General features: G+C 52.1%; 1 protein-coding gene across 1 annotated transcript in view; it reads left to right on the top strand.

The window, feature by feature from the left end:
• TRPM1 (transient receptor potential cation channel subfamily M member 1) overlaps positions 1–18,049 on the top strand; it is a 56,429-nt gene that overhangs the window by 27,943 nt on the left and 10,437 nt on the right. Inside the window, exons 12-22 of the mRNA XM_036277859.1 lie at positions 1,428–1,562; positions 3,723–3,773; positions 4,832–4,972; positions 5,688–5,717; positions 5,905–6,197; positions 7,423–7,651; positions 8,832–8,954; positions 9,149–9,280; positions 11,645–11,773; positions 14,598–14,849; positions 15,878–16,052. Of these exons, the coding sequence (XP_036133752.1) occupies positions 1,428–1,562; positions 3,723–3,773; positions 4,832–4,972; positions 5,688–5,717; positions 5,905–6,197; positions 7,423–7,651; positions 8,832–8,954; positions 9,149–9,280; positions 11,645–11,773; positions 14,598–14,849; positions 15,878–16,052 (1,690 nt within the window). The remainder of the gene's footprint in view (positions 1–1,427; positions 1,563–3,722; positions 3,774–4,831; positions 4,973–5,687; positions 5,718–5,904; positions 6,198–7,422; positions 7,652–8,831; positions 8,955–9,148; positions 9,281–11,644; positions 11,774–14,597; positions 14,850–15,877; positions 16,053–18,049) is intronic.

Raw genomic sequence — 18,049 nt, 5'->3', positions numbered from 1 at the left:
CTGAGATCATGGAGCCAAGCGCTCCTGCTCGGGGGGGGGGGGGGGGATAAAGCCGCGGAGGGGGGTGCTGCCATGCGGTCAAGCTCGACAGCAGGTCTCTGCCCGGCACACACCAAAGACGCTCGGTGTGAAAACGTGGGAAATGCTCCAACTATCGCAGAACAAAACGAGAAGCCTGAGGCTGGGTGGAGGGAAGTGACAGTGCCCATATCCAGCCTGCCACTGAGGGGACCCAGGCCAGGCAGGCGCGGGCCTCTGCGGTGACATGCCCTGCACTGTCGCTGGCCCCACCCGGCCCCACCCGGCCGCCACAGGCAATTCTAGGTCGAGGACACACTCTCCAGCAAGCCGCCCATTGTATGAGGGCCACAGGTTGCATCGTTTATGGACAGAAACGTAAATGATAAATAAAGTGGCACAATCTACCACCTCAAAAAAAACACTGCCCACGGAGGCAGGAGCTTGAAGATTTAAGTGCTGATCACGGTTTTATCTGGAAAAGCAGCCACGACTCGTGTGGGTGTTCTTCCTTGTGTTTTTATATATATTAAAAAAATGTTTTTTCTTTATTGATCTTTATTTATTTATTTATTTATTTTTTATCCTCACCCGAGGACATTTTTTCCATTTTTTGTTCAGATAGAGCAGGAGGGAGAGAAAGAGAGAGAGAGAGAGAAACATCGACGTGAAAGGGACACATCCACTGGCTGCCACCCACACGACCAACCAGGGCCGGGGACAAACTGCAACCGAGGTACATGCCCTTAGCGGGAACTGAACCCGGGTCTCTCCGGACTGCAGGCGGACGCTCTAACCGCTGAGCCAAACTGGCCAGGGCTCTTTATTGATTTTTAGAGAGAGAGGAAGGGAGAGAGAGGGAGAGAGAAACATCGATTGGCCGCCTCCTGCATACCTCCCACTGGGGGTCGGGCCCACAGCCTGGGCATGTGCCCTGATCGGGAATTGAACTGGCGACCTCTTGGTTCAGGGTCGGTGCTCAACCACTGAGCCACACCGGCTGGGCTAAAGCAAAGCTAATAAGCTAGTTTAATTAAAACAGAACTGGAGCCCTGGCCGGTTTGGCTCAGCGGTTGGAGCATCGGCCTGCGGACCAGAGAGTCCCAGGTTCGGTTCCCGCTAGGGGCACGTACCAAAAAAACAAAACAAAAGAAAAACAGAATTGGAAACTGGAGGCAGCCACAGCAGGTTGGCTGTAATTCTGCCTTGTCTGCAACTTGTTTTAAAAAGGAGACTATCACTTATCAGAGTTGGACCGCTGGTCTGATAGATAGAGGTCAACCTGGCGAGGAAGGAGAGGGGCGTTTACTGAAGACAAAGAGCAGAGGGCAGCCTGCTCAGAAAGCTCAGGGCCTGGGGGTCAGGACAGGCTGTCTGAGATGCTTCCAGCCCGCCTCCTCCCTGCGCAGGTGAACGCGCTGGAACAAGCCATGTTGGACGCCTTGGTCCTAGACCGCGTGGACTTCGTGAAGCTCCTGATTGAAAATGGGGTCAACATGCAGCACTTCCTTACCATCCCGAGGCTGGAAGAGCTTTACAACACGGTGCGTGTCCGAGGGAGGCGGGCAGCCAGCCACCGGTCCCGGGCGCGCTGCGTGCGTGAGGGCCTGGAGTTACGGAAACAGCGTTTCTGCTCGGAGGGCCACCACTTGATGGCAGGCAGGCATTCTTTTTTTTAAATTTTTTAATTTTTATCCTCATCCGAGGACATATGTTTCCATTTTTTGTTCAGATAGAGTGGGAGGGAGAGAGAGGGAGAGAAAGAGAGAGAGAAACATCGACATGAAAGGGACACCTCAAGTGGCTGCCACCCGCACAACCAACCAGGGCCGGGGACAAACCGCAACTGAGGTACACGCCCTTAGCGGGAACCAAACCCGGGTCTCTCGGGACCGCAGGCCGACGCTCTAACCGCTGAGCCAAACTGGTAGGGCCAGGCATTTTTTTTTTTTAGTTTTAAAAAATTCTTTATTTGAATGAAAATCTGGGCAAGGTCCATACTTTGCTGCTGACATGTCTCTTAAACTTTGAAGTCCATCGTCCATCTCTTTTCCCTAATGGATTAATTAGCTCATTAATTCGTGTGTGTGTGGGGGGGGGGGCGGGGGTTTGTTTTTCAGAAAGCAGGTCATTTGTCCTGCAGAGTTTCTCAAAGTCTGAATTCTGTGGCGCTTCTCCTGGTGTGATTTAGGCTGTTCCTCAATCCACTGTATTTCCAGTAGACTGGTTGTTAGAGATTTAATCAGGTTTAATTTTATTATGTTGGCAAAATGAGTTCCTAGGTGGTTCTCGTGCCTTTGCGAGGAGGCACACAGTGTGGCCTTTTTGTGATGTTAGTAACCAATGATGACCATTGTCTAGACACAATTTCGACCTGATTGACATTTTGGGCCAGAAAATTCTTTTTTTCTCGTCAATTACAGTTGACGTTCAATGCAGCAGTATATTAGCTTCAGGCGTATGGTGCAATGGTTAGGCACTTATACAACTTACGAAGTGATCCCCGATGTTTCCAGAACCCACCTGGCCCCCCGTAGTCATCACATCGTGACTGACTACTCTCTGCGGACTTGACGCCCCGTGGCTGCTCCGGCTGGACAGCCGCGCTCACCGCTGGGCCACAGCGCAGGCCCTGCTCTGGCCGCCGGCCCAGCCCGCCTCTCTGCTGCAGTGTCGCCTCCGGTGCAGAACACGAGGGCTCCTCCCCGCAAACAGGGAAGCCAGCTGCCCACGTCAGCTAGGTTTCCGTTAGTGAAGTGGAGAGTTTCCGCGGGGAGCAGTCACTTCTGCCCTGGGACCCCTGTTTTTTATGCGGCTCCAGTGCAAAGCGTAGCAGTGAGCTTCCACGGCAAGGGGCCCCGCTGTGCGGGAACAGAGGCATCTGCTTGGTGACGGGAATTTGGGAAGCCCACCCTCCTTTCTGAAATTTCCAATAGCACAAATGTCCTCAGCACTAGAATGTGGTGACTTTTTAATTCTTTTTTATTTTTTTTATCCTCACCCAAGGACATTTTTTCGTTTTTTTGTTCAGATAGAGTGGGAGGGAGAGAGAGGAAGAGAGAGAAACATCAACGTGAAAGGGACACGTCGAGTGGCTGCCACCCGCAGGACCCAACCAGGGCCGGGGACAAACTGCAACCGAGGTACATGCCCTTAGCGGGAACCGAACCCAGATCTCTCTGGACCGCAGGCCGACGCTCTAACCGCTGAGCCTAACCAGCCAGGGCGAATGTGGTGACTTTTTAACACGATGCTGGGATGTCCGAAGATGCTCTCTGAAATACAGTTACTCAATCAAACGTATTTCACCTACAGGAACGTGTCAGACACTTCCTAACCAAGACCAGTCTGGTTGTAAAGAGATGGGCTGGCCCCGGCTAGTTTGGCTCAGCAGTTAGAGTGTCGGCCCGCGGAACAATGAGTCACGGGTTCGATTTCAGCCAAGGGCACGTACCCCGGTTGCGGTTCGTCCCCGGCCCTGGTCGGAATCATGCAGGAGGCAACCAGTCGATGTGTCTCTCTCACATCAGTGTATCTCTCACCCTCCCTTTCTCTCCCTCTCTATATAAAATATTTTTAAAGAAGAGAGAGAGACGGCTGACCACGGTCACTCCCGCAGCTCCCGGTCTGTAGAGCAGAGCAGGGTCTTCTGCTCCGAGCGGGAGAGAAGCCATAGTGATCGTAGCCGGACTCTTGTCTTTCAGAGGCTGGGTCCACCGAACACTCTTCACTTGCTGGTCAGGGACGTAAAAAAGGTCAGTCTGCTGGTTCATGATCCTTACTGTGGGCATCTGCCAATAACATATTTCTTTAATTGTATTTTCCAATTACAGTCGACATACAATTTCTATTAGTTTCAGGTGTACAACACAGTGATGAGACATCTTTATAGCTTACAAAGTGATCCCCCCATAAGTCTGGTGCCCCCGCCCTCCTCCCATGCTGCCCTGCACCCCTCGCCCGCCCTGTGAGCTGCAGCCCCAGAAGCTCTCCTGGCCCAGGGCCTTCATCCCCTAGGACTCAGCTTCAGCGAGAACTGTCCGGTGCAAACAGGAACATTCCCCTCCTTTAAGCCGCCGCGGAGCATGCCCACCCTCATCCTGTGTCCGTCGTGCCTCAGGCCTTCCCTTAGTGACCTAAGGCCACACCCATGTCGCAGCCCGAGAGGCCTCGGAACCAAAGGGTACATTTGGAATGTTCAGCTCCCAGCTCTGGACCCGTTCCCACCGCTTCTGTTTTGTAGCAAAACTCTGCCCCTCACCGACTCCCCATCTTCCTAGGTAGTTTGTGGGTTTGGGTTCTTCCTGAAATCTGCAGGCACCCCAGAAAGTCACGGGGCACCATGGGAAGCTGTCCCCCTTCCCACAGCCTCCCCTGGAGCCTGCCTTCCTGTTAGCTGGTCACTTCCTCCTTCTGCATGTGGTCTAGACCCCAGCCCCCCAGGGGGCTTCCTCCCTGCAGAGCAGCTGGCAAACACCTTCTCCACAGACCCGTCTGCTTGGACAGACAGCTCACACCAGCTGCACAGCGAGTTCCCGTGACGTGTCCCACACGCTGACGCACGCACGCACAGACCATTCCATCTGAGCTCGGTCTGCTACCCCACAGCCTCCTGGGTTTCTAACTGCCCCCCGGGAAAGTTCAACCCCTTTCCGAAGGATGGCTCAGCCCATCACCTCCCTCAGTCACATGGAAACAGACTGAGTCTTGTTTGATGCTCCGCCGTTACACGGGCACTCGAGTGACCACAGGTGGCCAGGGGTGGCCGCAGGGCCTGAGGGGTGTGACGAAGCCCAGGTCTCTTCTCTTCCAGGGCAACCTGCCGCCCGATTACCACATCAGCCTCATAGACATAGGGCTGGTGCTGGAACACCTCATGGGAGGCGCCTACCGCTGCAACTACACCCGCAAGAGCTTCCGGACCCTTTACAACGACTTGTTTGGACCTAAGAGGGTAGACCTGAGCGGCCGGGTGTGGTGGTTGGTGGTCCCGAGCCACGCGTGGCTCCCCACTGCCTTTTCCAACGACCCAGCCCGTTCGCTCAGAGCAAGCTCAGCACCCTATCCCCAAGCTCCTGCCCTTCCTCTGCAGGGACTCGGGTGGAGGCTTCACCCGGGCACTGCCCTTATCCCGAAGCAGGCGGATGCTCAGCCCATCTGCGGCACCTGGCCCATGCCCTTTGTCCACAGTGGCCTTCCTTCTGGGTTCCCTTGTCTCTGCTGCCTCCATCCTACCGCTGTTGTGACCCTACTCTCCAGAGCGAGGGACCACCGCCACGCTCATGTCAGGCGCCCAAGGCTCTGACAGCCCACAGTCATCCCTACCCTGTCCTGGGGGACCTGCCAAAATCAAACTGTAGGACTGCGCCGGCCACGGCGTCCCCTGCTCAGAACCCCTCCCTGCACAAGCCTGACTCAAATGCCGGGTCTGCCTTGCGGCCCCTCGCCCCTCACCCCTCGCTTAGAGCCCGCATGTCCCTGGTTCTGCACACCTTCGTCCTCAGCCGACTTCGGCTGCAGGAAGCCGAGTTTCCACAGTAGAGCACGCCCTTTCCTCGGCTGTTGTCCTCCAGCGATAACCTACTGCGGTGTCTCTTAGCAACGGCGGGCTGAGTCCTGCTAACATAGTCGTCTGACTGCACCGATTTTCCCTCCCCTGCACCACGCAGCCGAAAGCCCTGAAACTCCTGGGGATGGAAGTAAGTCGCTTTCTTGTCAACCGTTCACGATCTGTTGGTCAAACGTGCGTGTCGTCCTCGTTTTGTATTTGCGCGGCACAAAGTGGAACACATCTGTTTTCCACCGGGAAGCCCACCACGTCACCCGCACCACGTGCACTTAGACGCGTCAGTGGCATCAGGGGACGACAGCGTTGTCTCCCCGCAGGACGACGAGCCTCCAGCCAAAGGGAAGAAAAAGAAGAAGAAGAAAAAGGAGGAGGAGATCGACATCGATGTGGACGACCCGGCGGTGAGCCGCTTCCAGTACCCGTTCCACGAGCTGATGGTGTGGGCCGTGCTGATGAAGCGCCAGAGGATGGCCGTGTTCCTGTGGCAGCGCGGCGAGGAGAGCATGGCCAAGGCCCTGGTGGCCTGCAAGCTCTACAAGGCCATGGCCCACGAGTCCTCCGAGAGCGAGCTGGTGGATGACATCTCCCAGGACCTGGACAACAACTCCAAGTTAGTGTCCAGGGAGCTGCACCAGGAGACTCGTCCTGAGTCTCTGTCCCTCGGGGGGGGGGGGGCACCTGTCTTTCTCGCTTCAGTACAATGACATTGAACGCGCGTGTGTGTGAATCACTTTGTCCGGCATGTTGATGTTTTTCCTTCTACCTTGCTGGACTGTCATTGTTTTTTTTTCTACTGGTTTCTCGTGCAAACACAATTTTTTTTAATCCACACCTTAGGATATGTTTTTCATTGATTCTGGAGAGAGAGAGAGAGAGAGAGAGAGAGAGAGAAAGAGAGAGAGAGAGATCAGTTGGTTGCCTCTTGTACGTACCCAGACAGGGGATCAAACCCACAACCTGGGTATGTGCCCTGACTGGGGATCGAACCTGCAACCTTTTGGTGTACGGAACAACACTCCACCCACTGAGCACCTGGCTGGGGCTGCCCCTGGAGTTTCTTTTTTATCCTCACCCGAGGACATTTTTCCATTTTTTGTACAGATAGAGTGGGAGGGAGAGAGAGGAAGAGAGAGAGAGAAACATCGACGTGAAAGGGACACATCGAGTGGCTGCCACCCTCACGACCAACCAGGGCCGGGGACAAACTGCAACCGAGGTACATGCCCTTAGCAGGAACCGAACCCGGGTCTCTCAGGACCGCAGGCCGACACTTTAACCGCTGAGCCAAACTGGCCAGGGCTCCTGGAGTTTCTAACTCAGACTTGTCCTCACTGAGCCCCAGCAACTAGTCAGTTACAGGTCAGACCTTCCTGCCCCAGAGCTGGTTCCCAGGTGTGGGCTGGTGGTCTCTGCTCCGGTAAACTGTGGTTCAAACGGATCACACCAGTACGACCAGCGCCAGGTCAAGACGCAGGACCTTACCTGCACCTGGGAGCCCTCCTGGTGTCCCCTCTCAGTGTCCACCTGTCTGCCTCACAAAGCGCTGCCACCCTTCTGACGTCCAACCCCACAGGGCCTTTGCTGCCCTCTCTACTCTGCATCTCTGTCCTGGGAACGCATGAGGAAAGGGACTTTGTCCTCTGGGGTCTGAAGGGAAAGTCTGGGGTCAACCTCAAGCTCCATTTGCAGTAAGAACAGCCATCCCCCAACATGACTGAGCCGAGCCCCAGCTGTCCCCTCTGGGGACGTGCCCGGTGAGCTTCAGGGATTTCCACGGCTCCATCATGTCCCTGTGGCCACTGCGGCTTCAGCCCAGCTCCACCTCTCCCACCCAGAGACTTCGGCCAGCTGGCGGTGGAGCTGCTAGACCAGTCCTACAAGCACGACGAGCAGATGGCCATGAAACTGCTCACCTATGAGCTGAAGAACTGGAGCAACTCGACCTGCCTCAAACTGGCCGTCGCAGCCAAACACCGTGACTTCATTGCTCACACCTGCAGCCAGATGCTGCTGACCGACATGTGGATGGGGAGGTTGCGGATGAGGAAGAACCCCGGCCTCAAGGTACGTGTGACGTGCGTGCTGTCAGACTGGTAAGGACCAGACGGTGACAAGCGGCACCTGTGAGCCGGCACACTGCACCTGGCTGAGCCAAGCACCTGCTGTGGATTATTTCACTTACGTACTCCACTGCACAATTCCGTGAGGGAGGCACCGTGACAGCCTTGTCTTTCAGATGGAGAACCTGAGCCTTCGAGGTTAAGTGACTTGTCTAGGATGTGAGTTAGTCAGGGGTGAGTCCAGGGCCTGAACCTGGGTGGTCTAACGCCACCGTCTGACCTCAGCAGCAGTCCTGGCTCACAGAGCTCAGCAGCCACCCTGATAAAAATGACAAGGTTTTCCACCTACGAGCAGGGCATTCTTTTGCTGTCTAGACTGAGCCCAGTGAGTCCTTTTGTAAGTCACATTCGTTTTTCAACTCTTGGCCCATCTAAGTGATTTCTCTACAAAATATTTTTGACCTACTTCACTAGAAGGATTTCTACAATGTTATACTTACTATTTACCATATTATTATATTTTAATTTAAATATTTATCTGCTTTGGAACTTTATGCATAATCTTTTGCTTTGTAAGTCAGGATTCCACACCATACTGCTTCTGTTCATCCCGAAAAAACTGGGTGGACCTTCTTACATTTTTCTGTCTGCAATTCTGCCAATGTGTAACTGAATCGCACATTGGCTGCCTGTGACAACAAAAGCCAAACTCGTGAGACAGGTGCTGGTGCAAAAGGAAAGAGATTTATTCAGGTGCCACAAACTGGGAGAATGGTGGACTCCTGTCTCAAAGTCCATCTGCCCTTTCTACTCAAGCCTGGGTTCATATAGGGATAAGGAGGGGGTGGTTTTTGTTTTGTTTTTCCTATCCAATTATCTTGCTAGCTTTTGGTATGCTCAGGCCCTGACCATTCATCTTTCTAGCTTTTGGTGTTCTCAGCATAAGAACCTCCCCCTGTGCCATTTTGGCAAATGGGGGAGACTTCCTGGCATTCCCTGACTGTCTGTGGTAACAAATGAACCCAATTAAATTAGCCACAGAACACAGAAGCAGACATAAACCTGTTCCAGGGCTCTGAGGTTATTGAGTAAATTTGAAGGTTATCATTTAAACATTTTATTTATACTGGGAAAAGTTTTAGAATTGACATAGCTTAAAAACCCATTTTTCTCATCATCCATAGGTTATAATGGGAATTCTTCTCCCCCCCACCATCTTGTTTTTGGAATTTCGCACCTATGATGACTTCTCTTATCAAACATCCAAGGAAAACGAAGATGGCAAAGAAAAAGAAGAAGAGACTATGGTCAGTGTTACCTTGCTCATCCAAGAATCAATTGCTCTTATTTTCAAAATCATTCAGATTTCTTTTACTCTGAATTTAGAAACTGCAGTAATTGAGAAAATTTCTGTAATTATTTTTAAAGGCGACCGTCTGTTAAGTATTGTCCTGGGAACATTGTATTTCCCACTCAGCAACCTGCCTGCCATGTTTTCCAGGATGCAAATGCAGACACTGGCTCAAGAAAGGGGGACGAGGAGAATGAGCACAAAAAGCACAGAAGTATCCCCATTGGGATGAAGATCTGTGAATTCTACAACGCTCCCATCGTCAAGTTCTGGTTTTACACAGTGAGGCCTCCCCTTAGCATTTGCCATGTAGCCTGGTTTGAACAGTGAGACGCATTAGAATCGAGAAAAATATCAAGGCCAGAAGATGGCTAGACGTTGGGTGGCGAGCATATAGAACATATATCTGAAATTTACATAATGTTATTAATCAATGCTACCTCAAAAACCTAATTTTTTATAAAGAAAAAAAAGTCAAGGCTTTTAAAAAGTATTTAATATTCACTGAATTAAAGTGAATTGTGAAAATAAAACTGGAGCTAATTCCGATCCTCACCTAAAATTGGGTCTACGTAGTTATCTTCTCTCACATTTATATGTATGTAGGGGTGTGGCCATCCTAGCCCCAAATACAGTCATATTCTATTTGCTCAAGACATTGTTTAAATGTCTTTAGTAATGCAAACTTAGAAAATTGTAATTTAATTTAAAAAGAAATATGGATGACTAGTGATTTAAGAAGCAAACCTACAGATGCCATTTTTCAGGAAACCGACAGGGTTATTACAAGAGTGTGGTTGAACCCAGGTCATTAACCCCTAGAATAGGGGAGCAAACCAAGGCCTGTCCACTCTAAGAGCACACCAGACTGGCCCACTAGGCCACACATTAGCCTCCAGCCCCCTTAGGTGGCACTGTCTCAACAGCCCCAGGAGTGTGGCCCACCTGGAATCAGGGCAGCCCCAGCCTTATGCCTGCTGGGACTTCTGCAGGTGGGCAGGAAAAGAGGGTTGAGAAACAGGAGCAGAGTGGAAGGCCCTGGGGGAACCGGTCCAGCTGCAGGTGGTCACAGCAGGGGGGCAGGGGGCTGTGCTTCTACAACCACTGCAGTCTGGGGAGGGGCAGGACCACCCATGTAGGCCCAAGCACCAAGCCACCACCCACTCCAGGCACTGTGCTTCCCTTAGTGACTGGGCCCGAACAGGTGATGGGGTACGGGAGCTGGGTCCCAGGCTGTAGCCCAGCAATGGATGGGTGAGCAGGGGCAGAGCCCCGGCTCTGGGAAATGGCACCTGGGGGGCTGTACGGGGACTCAGGCCAAGGGTGGGCCTGGATAACCAACCTTCTCGCAGCCACAGCTAGTGATGTGCCCAAAGCCCCCACCACCCATGTGTTCTGGTCAGAACCAGCTGAGGACCAGGGATGTCCCTGGTCCGCAGGAGAGCTCAGATGGAGCTGAAGGGGGCAGGGCCAGGGGCCAATGAGCCCCAGTCCAGGCTTCTCAACCTTGGGCCTCTTCCCAGAGCCTCTACATGCCACCTGAGTCTGGGGAAGGATGTCACACGTGTGTGGCTGCCCAGAGGACTCTGGCATAGCCCATCTGAGACTCCGGCTCTAATCCTCCTACACAGACCAGAGAGTGGATACAAGGATTTTACCTGTATCCTGGTCAAACTCATACAATCATAAAAATCTTCAAAAAAAAAAAAAAAAAGACTGCCTATTCCAAATACACAACTGCCAGCACATGCCCCACCCCCAAGTCCGGAAGGGGCCTGTGCCAGCGAGGGGTCAAGTTCACAGCTCAGTCTGGGCCGGCGGCTCAGCTGGTTAGAGCATCGTCCTGTACACCAAAAGGCTGCGGGTTTGATTTCTGGTCAGGGCACATACCTAGGTTGCAGATTCAACCCCAGTGGGGGCAACCGATCGATGTTTCTTTCTCTCTCTCTCCCCCTTCCTCTCTCTAAACATATCTTTAGGTGAGGATTAAAAAATCATAATGAATAAATAAATTAAATAAAACAATAAGCATTGCCTTAAAAAGTAAGTTCACAACACAGTCAAGTTCAGACCACCTCCCTGCGTCCCCTCCTTCACCCCACACACTCCACCTCTGCCACAGGGCCAGGGACCCTGGTGTCCATGTGCACCGAGGGACCTGAGGCAGCTCTGTGCGCCTGGGCAGACAGCTCGTCTTCCCGTCAAACCTCCCACACCCACCAGCATGGAAAGGTTCCAGAGGGAAATTTCGGAGGCAGGGAGGAGTAAGTAATATGGGCCGGTTCCCAGGAATGCAGGAGACATATCAGTAAGCTATGAAAAGTTTCCCTGCATATCATGATTTTGTGCAATTTCCTAATTTCCCCATGAGGGTGACTATAGCAACAAATACATCCTCATGTAGAAAAAGACCTTAGAGCCCACAACATGCTACAGTATAAAATGCCTTCGACCGGCCTTGGGTTCTCTGCCTGCATGGGAGAGGTGGATGGGGGAGGTGGATGGGAGGGTTCCTCTAAACAGGTTGGCCCAGGTTGGAAACGAAAATTATTTTCAGAAGATGCATCAACCGGAAACCAGGGTTCCAAACTTCCTTCCAGAGCGCGCTGTCCCCCAGACACGGCTCACAGTCTTCCTGTCTTTCAGATCTCGTACCTGGGCTACCTGCTGCTGTTCAACTACGTCATCCTGGTGCGCATGGACCGCTGGCCCTGCCTGCAGGAGTGGATCGTCATCTCCTACATCCTGACCCTGGCGCTGGAGAAGATCCGAGAGGCGAGTGCTCCCAGGGCCCGCCCCACCCCACGGCCACGCATGTCAACTCAGTGGGAGCGCTTACTGCAAAGCCACACCACGCAAATCACAAGTGCTGTGGAACTGTCCTTTTGAGGTGTCACCACCCCAAATGTACTCCACTCCCTTGCTTAAGATTTAGCTGCCTTCGCCCTGGCCGGTTTGGCTCAGCAGTTAAAGCATTGGCCTGCGGTTCTGAGAGACCCGGGTTCGGTTCCCGCTAAGGGCATGTACCTCGGTTGCAGTTTGTCCCTGGCTCTGGTCAGTCGTGCGGGTGGCAGCCACTCGATGTGTTCCTTTCACATCGATGTTTCTCTCTCTCTCTCTCTCTCTCTGGTTCTCTCTCTCCCTCCCACTCTACCTGAACAAAAAATGGAAAAATGTCCTCGGGTGAGGATTAAAAAAAAAAAAAAAAAAGATTTAGCTGCCTTCTGCATCCGAGTGTGAACTTGCAAATTAAACACAAAGCCCAATAAATGGCTCTTAGTAAAAAGACAGGTCTGAGTCCCTATAAAAGCAACAGCCAGTGCCGCCAGATTCCTGAGACAATCCGGTTACTACCATGGGGTCCAGCTGGCTGGTTTATGGGAACTGAAACTAGACACAGAGCTGTGAGAAGTGACGTTTTCCCTGTAACTGAGGACTCAGAACCACCCCGTCCTGGCTCAGACCCCTTATAGCCTTGATGGGGGTCCCTGTGCCAGTGGCTATCAAAGGGGGTCGCAGGAGGGCCGTGAGGGGGGGCAAGCGGGCCAGGCTAGGAGAGGGAAGGGCTGAGTGAGTGTGGTTTTTTTATTTTAGCTCATTTTATATTTGTATTGATATTTTAGAGTGAGAGGAAGAAAGAGGGAGAGAGAGAGAAACATCGATGAGAGAAACTCTGATCACCTGTCTCCGGCACGCCCCCTACTGGGGATCAAGCATGTGTCCTGACCAGGAATCCAACTGGCAACTGGAGCATGGGACGATGCTCAGCCACTGAGCCACACCGGCAGGGCGCGAGGTGTGGTTCTGGTGGACTTGGTCTTGCCTGGTCCTGTAGGGACTCTGAGGGTACTGGACACTGTGTAGTCTGTCCCACCTTCAGTGAAGGGATGAGTTTTGTGCTTATATCAACCAGTCATTGTCACCTAAGGGAAAGGTGGCTCCAACTGCCAAGGGGGGGCAGGTGGAATCAGAACAGCAACACCTGCAGCGGGTGGGGGCGGGGCACGCCCACCTGGTGAAAGCCTCCAGGTGCCTGGGTTCCCTGGAGAACAGAGGGAACCAGACTGTCCACTAACTGTTGAAAAAGAACAGACACCTTCTCATGCATGATTCGCATCACACAGGTGGCAGAGGAAATACAAGCCAGGTAGTTCCTTTTCTTTCTCATTTCATCCGCGAGTTTTAATTCACTGTATCCATGTCTGAAGACAAAGTTTATAGCCAAGACACCGTGCACTTGAACTGAAAAAGCACACAACGGGACGGCATATTCCTTCTCCAGCCGAGAGAGAACCGACACTATTGTTGTGCAATCACTACTGACCCGTGCACCAAACTGAAAAAATATGACTGGCAGCTTCTTCCCGGTAGAGTGAGTTTGATGCTGGTGGTCTAACGAGAGCCTGAGAAACCCAAAGGGTGTCAAGTCCAAACCGTGCAGTGTCTCCTTCTACTCCTCCTCTTCCTTTTCTAGTTGGCTTCCCTCAAACTGAGACAACCACAGTGCCACCACGATCCTGCTGGCCACTGGTCATGGGCTAAGACCCTGTTCTTGACCCCGGGAGCTCACCCTCCAGTTACAGGAAAGAGGGTGGCCATCAGCCAGTGCAGATGGGTTGTTAAAACTGTTAAATACCTTCTTTGTTGGCCGATAAAGAGTTGTCACCCCATCCCATCCTGGGGTCCCTGGGACCTACCCAGAATCTTTAAACTAAAGGGGTGCCACCTGTCGCGGCAGCCCCCACCCCACTGTACACCTCAGCTGCATCCACGGGGCTTGCTCTGGGTGCGCCTGTGCGTGCTGGCTGCTACGTATTTTCTATTTTACTCTGAGGAAGTAGTGATTTTTTTTTTTTTTTTTATCCTCACCCGAGGACATTTTTGCATTTTTTGTTCAGACAGAGCGGGAGGGAGAAAGAGGAAGAGAGAGAGAGAGAAACATCGACGTGAAGGGACACATCGAGTGGCTGCCACCCGCACGACCAACCAGGGCCGGGGACAAACTGCAACCGAGGTACGCGCCCTTAGCGGGAACCGAACCCGGGTCTCTCTGTACCGCAGGCCGACGCTCTAACCGCTGAACCAAATCGGCCAGGGCTGATTTTTAATCAGTGACTTTCAAAGGATAAGAGCTCAAATAGGAGAAAATCAAGGTTAACTTTCCTAAGTTGCAAAGGGATTCTGGCGAATACATATGGCCTCCCCTGGCTCTGCCCTCTCCATGGGTGGGTTGCCCTTCCGGGGGACCACACGGGTACATCTCGGCTCCAGGGTTTTCCTCCTGGAACGTCAGCTCATAGGCACATGTCCAGGGAATTAGAAAAGAGATCAGGAGGCAGCCGATTTAACAGCCGCCAGAGGGTATCATTCAGAAGGCATTTCCTGAGAGCTTGTGAAACGCTGGATCTAGGAAAACAGGGTTCTGTGGAATTTCCCTTTCTAGATATCTCTGCCGCCTGGGCGGAGAGGAGTTCGGAGGTCCTGGGCGGGGAGGGACCCGGATGCCCTGGAACGCTCTGCCGCTCCCGTGTGTCCGAGATCCGAGATGCCGCCTCCCACACAGCGCTCCCTGCTCACTGTCCTGGGCCTCTGCTTCCAGATCCTCATGTCAGAACCAGGCAAACTCAGCCAGAAAGTGAAAGTCTGGCTTCAGGAGTACTGGAACATCACCGATCTCGTGGCCATCTCCACGTTCCTGATTGGAGCAATCCTGCGCCTGCAGAAGGAGCCGTACATGGGCTACGGCCGCGTCATCTACTGCGTGGACATCATCTTCTGGTACATCCGCGTCCTAGACATCTTCGGTGTCAACAAGTACCTGGGGCCCTACGTGATGATGATCGGAAAGATGGTAAGTGCTGACGCCCCATGAGTCACCACAGAAGCCGTGGCTATGGTTACGATGAGTCCAGGCCGTGGGGGCAACTTGGTTAGATTTCACGTGGTCTTTCCTTTGCAGTTGATTTCTTACAGGAAGTGACTTTTGCTTTAAGATACCTAGTTCTCCTATATGTTAGTAACTTAAATCCAGTGCACAAGCATGAGTCGAGGGCCGACACACACACACACACACACACACACGCACACACGGCCAGAGACAGAGGGCCCAGGGCCTTTCCCTGCCTGGATTCCGGACGACCTTCGGCTCACCCGCTCTGGCCTGGAAGGGAAACAGCAATCGTGTGATGGGGTCAAGACAGACCTTTGTACGATCTCTTCCAGAACAGGGTGGAATATGAAACGAAGCCTGAGCCAGCCAGTCTTCCTTCCATCACCTGAAATAGCTTCAGTGTTAGGACTGGTCCCAGAAGAAAGGAAGTCTCCTCAATTTAGGAACGATTCTTTCGGGGGCAAGTGGCCTTGAGCGAAAGGATCTCTGGTTTGGCTTATCTTGGCACGGGCCCTCATCTTCAGGGATGTTTAGGGTTGGAAATGATACCAGTCCGGTGTCCAGAAACCAGAGTAACCACTCGGTATTCGTATGGTGAACGAATGAATGAATACCAGTGTGTATTCTCACGTCATTACCTTGTCACCTCCTTAGACAGCTCCTCCTCCTCCTCAGCTTTCCTTACAGATGCACATGTCTTCCCGGAAGTCTTCCTTGCTCATTTACAGTTGTAGTTACTAGAAGAATATTTGTTTGTGGGCAACAACAGAGGAGAAGCAAAGAGGAGACAGCAAAGCATTGTTCTAGAATAAGATGTGAGCACTGCAGGAAGGAGGAGCAGCAGCCCGAGGGTGGGATGGAGAGAAAGGAAACAGGTTTTCTTCCTCCTAACTGAACACTGAGGAAGTCTCTGGGGACAGCAATATCAGAACCACGTGAACTTGGCAAATGAGGTAAGACAGTAAGGGACACATTTTCTTTCCCCTCAGATGATTGACATGCTGTATTTCGTGGTCATCATGCTGGTGGTGCTGATGAGCTTCGGAGTAGCCCGTCAAGCCATCTTGCACCCAGATGAGGAGCCTTCTTGGAGATTGGCCCGAAACATCTTCTACATGCCCTACTGGATGATCTACGGAGAGGTGTTTGCAGACCAGATAGACCGTAAGACTAGAATTCATAGTAAGATTCTCTTCCCTGCTTCCAAGGCAGATGATCAGGTCCAAACGAACGGCAGAGCATGTGTCAGTTTGGGACTAAATAGACGCCAAATGGTTTTATGGAGAAGTACGTAAGTGCAGGTGATCAAATGTAGTTTTTTGAGACATCAGTCATTCCTTCGACTCTAAAAACTATTCACTGGAATCCTGAGTCTCAAGTCCCTTTAGCTGGATCTGGTGGACGTCTCAACCCACGACTGCGGTTCCTAATACATCTTCAGCCTGGTCTCTTTCCACCCCAAGACAGAGCTAGTCACCTCCTGTGTATGAAACGCAGGGTGGTCCGTGTATCTATGGCCACGAGGTCAGACTGATAACTAGTTCACACCGTGCCTCTATCTAGCGTGTATAGCAGTGAGCTGACCAGGGTGCTGGTGTCTCGTGCTGTCTTCTCCTTCCAGCCACCTAAGCTTTTCCACACAGGTGTCAATTTCTCCTTTACCGATGGAGTGCTATTTTTTTAACTATCAGCAATAGTCTGGATGCTAGCAGAGGAAGGGAGCCGCAGCCCCACGTGGATTTCCGGGAATGTGGGCCCCTGCTCCTCCTCAGGCCCAGCTGGTTGGGGTCTCTCGGGTTGTAGAGAAGGAAAACTCAGATGTCCTTGTCCCCAGACGGTCAAAGTCCCACCTGTGGCGGAGGCTCTTCGGTCCAGCTTTCACGCTGACACCGATATTTTCATCCGTGCGCCTGCGTTACCGGAAGACATCACGTACAACAGCCCGCCTGCTGCTTCCAACCATCAGCCTTTGGGGAGCAGAAGGGCTTTTGTATTCTTGAACTTATTGGGGTGACATTGGTTAATTAGATTACATAGGCTTCGAGCATACAGTCCCATAATGCATCCCCTGTACACTGTATTGTGTGTTCAGCACCTCAAGTCAAGTCTTCCATTACCATTGGGAAAAGACGGGCTTTTGGGGTCGTTTTTGTTAATCCTCACCCAAGGATATTTTTTCCATTGATTTTTAGAGAGAGTGGAAGAGTGGGAGGGAAGGAGGGAGGGGGACAGAGAGAGAGAGAGAAAGATAGATGTGAGAGAGACACATCCATTGGTTGCCTCCTGCACACTCCTCGACTGGGTTCAGGGATCAATTCTGCAACCCAGGTACATGCCCTTGACTGGGAATCGGACTTGAGACCCTTTGGTGTGCAGGCCAATGCTGTAATCACTGAGCCACACCTGTCAGGGCATGAAGAGGGTTCAATACCCTCCTGTGTATGAAACGCAGGGTGGTCCGTGTATCTATGGCCACGAGGTCAGACTGATAACTAGTTCACACCATGCCTCTATCTAGCGTGTACAACGTGATTCAGAACATGTTATTATCACAAGTATCTCCATGTCAGTCACTGGTAAGCCAGAACATAAGACCTAATTTGGTTTCAAAGACTATTAGCGAGGTAAATGTAAAATAAAACCACTGAGACCTGCCTGGTTTGGCTCAGCGCTTAGAGCGTCAGCCCGCAGACCAGAGAGACCCAGGTTCGGTTCGGTTCCCGCTAAGGGCACGTACCTCGATTGCAGTTTGTCCTCAGCCCGGTTGGGGTTGTGTGGATGGCAGCCAGTTGATGTGTCCCTCTCACATCGATATTTCTCTCTCTTCCCCCATTTCTCCCTCCCACTTTATCTGAAGATAAATGCAAAAATGTCCTCGGGTGAGGATAAAAAATAATTAAGTAAATGAAACCACTGAACATAAAGGCTGCAAAGCCCTGGATCCGACGTAAGTCGTCATGTTCTACCGTCACCCTTCACATTGAACTGGGTAACGGAGGCGGTGGAGGTAAACTGGGAGCTACACTACTTTTTACACTGTTTTCAGTAACACCATTAGTGTAGGGTTTTGATTCTTCGATCTGATTATTAGGTACTTTTCCTGCACACACTTGTGCCTGTGAGGTGTTCGTGTCGGGACGCGGAGGGTGCCTGGCTGGTGA

Source organism: Molossus molossus, unplaced genomic scaffold (assembly GCF_014108415.1).
Source record: "Molossus molossus isolate mMolMol1 unplaced genomic scaffold, mMolMol1.p scaffold_m16_p_24, whole genome shotgun sequence".
Classification (NCBI taxonomy): Eukaryota; Metazoa; Chordata; class Mammalia; order Chiroptera; family Molossidae; genus Molossus; species Molossus molossus.
This window is presented reverse-complemented; position numbering and strand designations above follow the sequence as displayed.